General features: G+C 34.6%; 1 protein-coding gene across 3 annotated transcripts in view; it reads left to right on the forward strand.

Moving 5' to 3' along the window:
- The window catches only part of ANO3 (anoctamin 3), a 434,237-nt gene extending 426,412 nt beyond the window's left edge, over positions 1-7,825 (forward strand). For all 3 annotated transcript variants that reach the window (XM_039471298.2, XM_074401252.1, XM_003919928.4), the window contains 3 exons: positions 1,162-1,242; positions 1,412-1,517; positions 5,297-7,825. In XM_039471298.2, the coding sequence (XP_039327232.1) occupies positions 1,162-1,242; positions 1,412-1,517; positions 5,297-5,479 (370 nt within the window). In that variant the 3' untranslated portion in view covers positions 5,480-7,825. The remainder of the gene's footprint in view (positions 1-1,161; positions 1,243-1,411; positions 1,518-5,296) is intronic.
- The last annotated feature ends 524 nt before the right edge of the window (positions 7,826-8,349 follow it).

The raw sequence follows: 8,349 nt of genomic DNA on the forward strand, positions 1-8,349 counted from the left end.
ACTCATTGGTTTCTGTTGCCCTTGTTACAGCCCCTTTGCCTTGCTGAGCCTAATTCTTAGTATTCCCCCCAGATTTGACAAATGAATGCCTCCAGGAAAGAAAAAGAATTGGTTATTGCCAATTTCTCTAGAAAGGACTTTTCTCTCTCTGGAACATTTGTTCATCTAGTTCTTATTTCCATACATCTTCAATGTCTTTAAAAACTTGATTTTTGTTACCATAGGAATGCTGACTTATTGGAAGAATTACCTCATTTTTATTTCTGTAGCACTTATTGCATTTTAATATTCTGTACAATTTACTTATTAGGTTTACTGTGTGCTTATGTCTTTCTTCTCCTACCCTGCTAGAATGTAAGCTACCCAAGGATAGAGGTTTTTGCCTATTTTGTTCACTATTAAGTACCAAGCATTAAGAATTTTTCCAATGAATCATAGATCTTGAATGAATATATATGTTGAGTAAGTAAAAAATAAGCAATGTTGGCCTGGCGCGATGGCTCATCTCATGCCTGTAATCCCAGTGCTTTGGGAGGCTGAGGCGGATGGATCACAAGGTCAGGAGTTGGAAACCAGCCTGGCCACCATGGTGAAACCCGGTCTCTACTAAAAATACAAAAAATTAGCTGAGCATGGTGGCAGGCACCTGTAATTCCAGATACTCGGGAGGCTGAGGCAGGAGAACTGCTTGAACCCAGGAGGTGGAGATTGCAGTGAGCTGGGACCATACCACTGCACTCTAGCCTGGGCAACAGAGCAAGACTCTGCCTCAAAAAAAAAAAAAAAGGCAATGTTTATTAGCTAACTACTTAATTATAATTGAATAGTAGTGTGAATGCATATTTATAAAACATATTTTATAGTGTTTTAATGCATAGAAAGTAATTAGCAAAATGTCGAGTGTGTAATAACTACTTAATGAACATAAACCAGTTGAAAAGGAAGATACGAATTACTGGAAGAAATTGGCATGGCAGGAATCTGTCTCATGAAGGTACAATTATGAGAGTTGGGGAATGGAATAAAAGAGCTGAATTGCTAAAAGTTTATCATTAGAATGGAAAAAATAATTACATTTATAAAATTCTGGCATTTGTAATAAAATAATTAGACTAGAAATGTGTGAATCTCTTGAGTCACATGATTTTTTTTTTCTCCCAGTTGCTTAAAGGGATATGTCAACAATAGCCTATCCTTCTTTGACCTGAGTGAACTTGGTATGGGAAAATCTGGTTATTGCAGGTACTTGTAATAGTTATCTTTCCTGCTTGCTTTCACCATTTCACCTACTTCCCTCTGCATGTTAATGAGCACATTTAAACTCTTATTTTGTCATTTTGGCAAATCAAGAAAATTCAGGCTTCCACTCTTTAATCTCTATTTCTCATTCTGTTTGTTTTTTGGATTTCAGGTACCGAGACTACAGAGGCCCCCCTTGGAGTTCCAAACCCTATGAGTTTACTTTACAATACTGGCATATCCTTGCTGCTAGATTGGCCTTCATTATTGTGTTTGAGGTAAGTCACAAGCTGAGATGAAAATTACTCTAGATAAATGCTTTTCTAAATGATTTATCAATTGTCTCTTTGAAATCAGTTTCTCGTTGACTTCCATAAAAATACTTAAGTAGATCCCATAAAAGGCTTAAATACAATGAAAGCATTATAACAAGTACAGAAAAGCAAGAGCTGAATACTGTAAGAATGTATATTAATTTAAATACCAGGAAATCCAGGTTAAAAAGAAAAGCTACTGCACTGTTGAGTTGAAAATTTTTGAGCCTTCTGGTTTTGAGCCTTATAGTAACCAAGTTTAAAAAGGGAAGGATGATTTTTATCATCTTAATAAAATAACACATATTGATTCATTGGGGTGGAAAAAACTGAACAATCAATTCTAATTATAGTTTATCACGTATATTTTTGTAAGGGACACTGGATGATTCAATAAATTGTGCTTGAGAATATTTAAAAATACAGAGACTTTGAATCAGATCTATACAATAGTATCAGATTGTAATCCTGTGAAGAAATTTGGCAGAAGCTATTGTATTATTGACTTGTTTAGAATATAGTTATTTCAATACATTAAATAATTTAGCACTAGGATGTATTGAGTATTTACTCTCTGAGGTAACCACTAAGGTCAATAAAAAAAAACTTTAAATGAATCTGTTTTATATGGCCGCACCAATTTATTCAGAGAAAAAGTAACCATGTCTAAGGCTTTTGAAACAAATATTTTTAAAGGTAATATACCTCTCAACTGATCTCCAAAAAGTACTTCAAATTTTGTAGTGAAATATCCTTCATCATTAAAATGAAATGCTTACCCCTAAGGGTATCATCCAAGACTGAAATTCTATAATTTAATGACTTTGAGCCTATATGTATGTCTCCTGATGAAATGAGAGTGTCTGACGTAAGAGTTATAGCATATTTCCAATCCAGTGATTTAAAAAACTTTTACTGTGTTTTTATTTACACTTTTCCCCCCAATCTTATTTTGGAACTCAAATGAACAAAGTTAATAAAATGTCTGGATTCAAAGCAAATTGTCATCATGGATCCATGTAATTTCCTCACTACTGTTTTGTTGTTCTTTCAGTATTGCTCATTCCATTACCCACTCATTCCAAAAGCATCCACTCCTTTTGCCAGCATAAATTCTTCCACGGGTTTACTTGTGTATGTGTTTATTTACAAAAAAAATATATATATATAGTATTATTTTGAGTGTTTTTTTTTCTAAATTACTTCAATGGTGTTGTTTAATGAAACTTATTTTGTCCCTTACCCTTTTTTACTGTTTTAGATATAGAGAGAGCTAGCCATGAGATTGATCCACGCTTAGGACATTTTTTCTGTCTTATGTATGATATTTCATCAAATTTATTAATCCTTTGTCAGGTGGATAATTTGGAAACATTTTTCCCATTCTATCAGTTGTCTATTCACTCTGAATTTTCTTTGCCATGCAGGAGCTTTTTAGATTGATGTGATCCCATTTGTCTATTTTTGTTGTCCATGGTTCTGAGGTCTTACCCAAAAAAATCTCTGCCCAGGTCTATGTCCTAAAGCATTTCCCCAGTGTTTTTCTTCTAGTGGTTTCATAGTTTCAGGTTTAACACTTGTCTTTAATCCATTTTGATTTGATTTTTAAATATGGTAAGAGATAGGGGTCTCATTTCATTCTTTCACACATAGATATCCAATTTTCCCAGCACCATTTACTGAAGAGACAATATCTTTTGTTGCATTGAATATTTCCCCTTAGAGTGCCATTTGGAATGAGTTGAATAAACTTCTTTCTTATAAAATAATTCTGCATTAAGTTCTAATTATCAGTGCTACTAAACTTATACTAAATTGGCCGGGCATGGTGGCTTACACCTGTAATCCCAGCACTTTGGGAGGCCAAAGCAGGCAGATCACCTGAGGTCAAGAGTTTGAGACCAGCCTGACCAACACGGAAAAACCCTGTCTCTACTAAAAGATTAGCTGGACATGGTGTTGCATGCCTATAATCCCACCTACTCCAGAGGCAGAGGCAGGAGAATTGCTTGAACATACAGGCGGAGGTTGTGGTTGTGGTAAACCAAGATGATGCCATTGCGCTCTAGCCTGGGAAACAAGAGTGAAACTCCATCTCAAAAAAAAAAATTATATGAAATTATTTTTCCTCAGGGACTTGAAGCATATCCCTCCTTACTAATTTAATTATAGCAAATGTTTAAATTTTATTCCTATACCATTGAGGCACATTTCTGGATATTTCTGTGAATATCAAATAATTTTATCAAAAAAGAAACTTCTGATCATCTGCTTTTATATGGAAAAACATGACCTGCCTTACTATGATCTACTCTGCAGTAAAATTTCTTGGGACACATATAATTTATCCTAGCTAAAGTACATTGAATTCTTCTTTTCCACATAGACTATTATCTACTAAGAATCCATTACGAATGTGTTATTTTCCCCAGATTTTGCTAACTCTATTAGTATCATTCTTTTTTCTTTCTGAGAAATTGAAAGATCTCTTTTTCACAGGAAAAACAGGATGCATTTATAATAACAGGAGGTATTATTTAAGCAGGGCTTACACTATACCAAGCAATCATTGAGCCATACACACACACACACACACATACACACACACACACACACACACACATATTGTGTATATAAGTCATAAGTATACACACACACACACACACACATATTTGTGTGTGTGTGTGTACTTATGACAACCTTTAAGAGGTACTATTATTATCACCATTTTAGGGGTAAGACAGAGAATAAACAACTGAGGGTAAACAAATAGTAAGTGTAAGATTCAAACTCAAGCAGCCTCATTCAACATGTATACTTTTAACCACAGAAATACTGCCTTTGAGTTTTATTTCTGGTTTTTTAAAAATGCAATACTCTTGTCAATTCATTTTTCAAAATGTATGCCAGGTGCTCCCACCTGTAATCCCAGCATTTTAGGAAGCCGAAGTGGCAGGATCTCTTAAGCCCAGGAGTCCAAGTTCAGTTCACGCAATGTGGCAAGATCCTGTATCTACAAAATTCTTTTTTTTAAATTATCTATCCAGGTGTAGTGGCAGGCAGCTGTGCTTCCAGTTACTTGGGAGTCTGAGGCAGGAGGATTGCTTAAACCCAGGAGATGGAGGCTGTAGTGAGCTGTGTATATGCCACTACACGCCAGCCTGGGCATAAGAATGAGATGCTGTCTCAAAGAAGTAATAATAAAATAAAAGTAATATTTTTTTAATCATAGAATAATTATGTAATAAGGGTATAATATTTAAAGCACTTATAATGATATATGAACTTAATAGACATGAATAATGCATTTTCCGAGTTTGAGTTTAATGGTAGCATAACAGGCAGACTGCATTCTCTGTGGTTTGCATGAAATCTGTTATGATCTATTGGACATGGGTTTTCCCTGGAAATGATCTTTCTCATCCATGTATAACAATTCATGTCATAATAGTATTTCATAATATGTAAAGATTTTATAGGTGTGAATTTAAGATTTGCTCAGTAGATATAAAGTGATAACAACATATTGCAGCAAAAAGAGGAAGTAATTCCTTGTTTTGTCGTAACGTGAAGAAAGCAACAGTAGTGTTTTCAATATAATTTTGAAAATATTAATATTCTACATGATACATACTAAGTTCTTATGCTTGACTCAAGGCAAATGCAACATTGTTCATCGTACCGTTTTATGATTAGCATTTCAGAATCTTTGAAAACTGTACTTTTCACATTTAAATTTGCAGCACCTTGTTTTTGGGATTAAGTCATTCATCGCGTACCTGATTCCAGATGTACCAAAGGGCCTACATGAACGAATACGACGGGAGAAGTACTTAGTTCAAGAAATGATGTATGAGGCTGAGCTGGAACACTTGCAACAGCAACGGAGAAAAAGTGGTCAGCCCGTTCACCATGAATGGCCTTAGTTGACACCTGTTACCCAGTAGGGTGATAGCTTTAATGGGAAGAAATGATGGCAACTTTGAATGCTAGATGCAATCTGGGAGGAAGGCATACTTGGCAAACCACATGTATAATATATTACTTGGAAATGTATCACAGCCCTCTCTGGGATTTGAAATATCCAGGCCTGTAGGGACCTTAAAAAGGATTACATTGATGTTGCAGAAAGCAAGGATGTAATTCTCAGAACCAGTCTCAGCGAGTTGTATGTTTGGAGACCTCTCTGCCTTCCATCAACTGCAGAGTAATGGGAAAGAGGGTGGTGAGGTTTTGAAAGACAGATTTCCATATAAATGTTCACAAGCCAGGCATGGCTTAAAGTATCATGCTGTCTTCACTCACAAATTAATCTGACTTTGGAAAGTATGGTTGAGTTCAGATACTTGTAAGAAATGACTTAAACAAATTCTTGCCTTGGCTGCCAGAATGCCACATCCCTTCAGTTTACAGGTTGGTAGGAATTGCCCTTGTCTCTTGCTGAGATTATGGATCTGTGCTATAGGGGATTTATGCTGCTTTACATTGACTATGCAGTTGAAGAGTTGCACATCACCTTTAGTAATCAAACCAAAAATCTAAGATTCCAAAAAGAAGAGCATACGTTGAAATAATATTCCATTGCATTGGCTACTTCAAGTCTGTTTTATCCCTGGCAGAGCCAGTTGCACTGCAGTTTTTGTACTAAATGCCAGTAAAGCCACATACTTATAAAATATGAATGGCTATTCTTATATAGTTTAGAACACAACTAATTCATACTTTACTGTGGAAGGCCATTTTATAGTATATTTCATTTTTTCCTCTATGCTTTATTACAGCTCTCACAAAATATTAACTTGAAATGCTGTAAATACATTGGTTTTCCTTGTCCCTTTGCACCTTGACAGTATGTAGTATCCGTTGTGGTTTATGCAGCTCTGACATCAGTTTTTGCAATTGTAATATGTTTATTCAGAAAAACTGAGGCCAGATGCTCTGCAACACTTATGCTTTTTCAACAATGTGCACTCTTACTCATGAACTAACGAAAATAATGCATGAATATAAATCTACATTATTTGTTAGAAAAAAACGCTTATTTGGGTTTTAGTTTCTTTTTTCATCACTGAAGGTAGTTTTATGTTATTATTTCTTTGATAGTTTGATCTGGTTTATTTTTGAAAACTCTGTAGAAACAAAGTCAAATTCATTGTAAAAGATATAATTTTGCTTTGTTGTGGAATTTCTATTTCAGTGTCAGCTCTATATGAGTATGTCTGTCCCACAGACAGATGAGGCAGCAGTGATGGGGCACGCAAGAAGGTTCAGAGGAGGCATAAGCTATGGAGGTCAGAAAAGAAAAAAGAGAAGAGCTGAGGTAGGGGAATCTATGGTAGAAATTAAGACGTTTCCTTGCCAAACAAGGAAATCACACATATGCACACACACATATTTATGGTTACTATGATTATTATTTTTTCTCCAATCAAGCAAAGCACCATTATTTCTAAAATTTAAAAGACCAGATCAAACACAATGGGAATAAAGCTACTACGTATATATGCTAGTGTTTCTCTAGTAAGATTATATTTCTCTTACTAGGATACTATTTTCTAAATAGTAACACTGAAAATGTTTTGTTAGCTTTTCCTTCTTTCTCTCCAGAAGAAAAGTGGATAGATGATAGTTGTTTAATTGTTTTTCTCAAGCATATTCACTTTCCTCCTTGCCCTCTAATTCTGAGCAAAAGGAAGGGCCTCCGACTCTGAACTTCCCTCACATGCCCTTGTTATGTGAGACTCTTCCATTCAGATTCCAGAGAGGTTTTCATGCTTCTTCCTGCTTATTTATAGCAATCATAGCAACTAATTCCACTAAGTACAAAGGAATTTTACACTCCTCCATTTTTGTAGCATCTGCATTTCTTTTTTCTTTGTTAAGTAAATGTACACACATGCCTGAGTATAAATACTCTCTCTACCTAATGATAACATGAACCAACATCTTTTCTAAATTAAGGCCAAAAGACAGCAACATTTGTCTAATAGTAGCATAAAAAATAATGATACCTGTGTCCTTGAGAAGTATTTCCTTTCCATGTTTTTACATAGTCCCATTAGGGTTTAAAACCATATTGATCAACTAGAAAACAAAATATGAAAACAGAAAGATATTTTCATTTAAAAATTGTAATACACTGATTTGTAAAATACCTTCTGATACTTTTGAAACAGATGTGAAAAATAGAAAAAGAAAAATTGTCTTAAATATTTACTTTGTGAAACAGTGCAATAGAATCTAGCTATGCCTTCATCATTGTTCACAGAAAATACTGACAGCCCCTTGCAATGTGTTAGTTTTAGATCACTCTGTTTTAGTTGGGAGAAATGTTTTATATCATGGTTTTTATATGAATACAAATTATTTCTCAAAGATTTATAGCACACACTATTCTCAGGAATTCTGTATTACATGAATGCTGCTTATATATTTTCATATTCTAACTTGTCTTTTCAAGCAAATAACTAATATAAATGTGCATGCAGTCTGCCTTGACAAGTTGTTCCAAGCTGAAGAGCTTTCACTGTACAATGTGTGGAAAATCAACATAGATCATGGCTGAAATAGTTTGTATTTGTCTGGATCTGTGCACGTATTTTTAGATAAAATGCTGCTGAGTGACTGCATGATGAGATACAACTTCTGAATGCTGCACATTCTTCCAAAATGATTCTTAGCACAATCTATTGTATGATGGAATGAACAGAAAACTTTTTCACTCAATAAATTATCATTTAATATGTTATTTTTCCTATAATTTGCATGTTAAATTTAATTCTGCTTGTTTTTAAAA

Source organism: Saimiri boliviensis, chromosome 6, assembly GCF_048565385.1.
Source record: "Saimiri boliviensis isolate mSaiBol1 chromosome 6, mSaiBol1.pri, whole genome shotgun sequence".
Lineage (NCBI taxonomy): Eukaryota > Metazoa > Chordata > Mammalia > Primates > Cebidae > Saimiri > Saimiri boliviensis.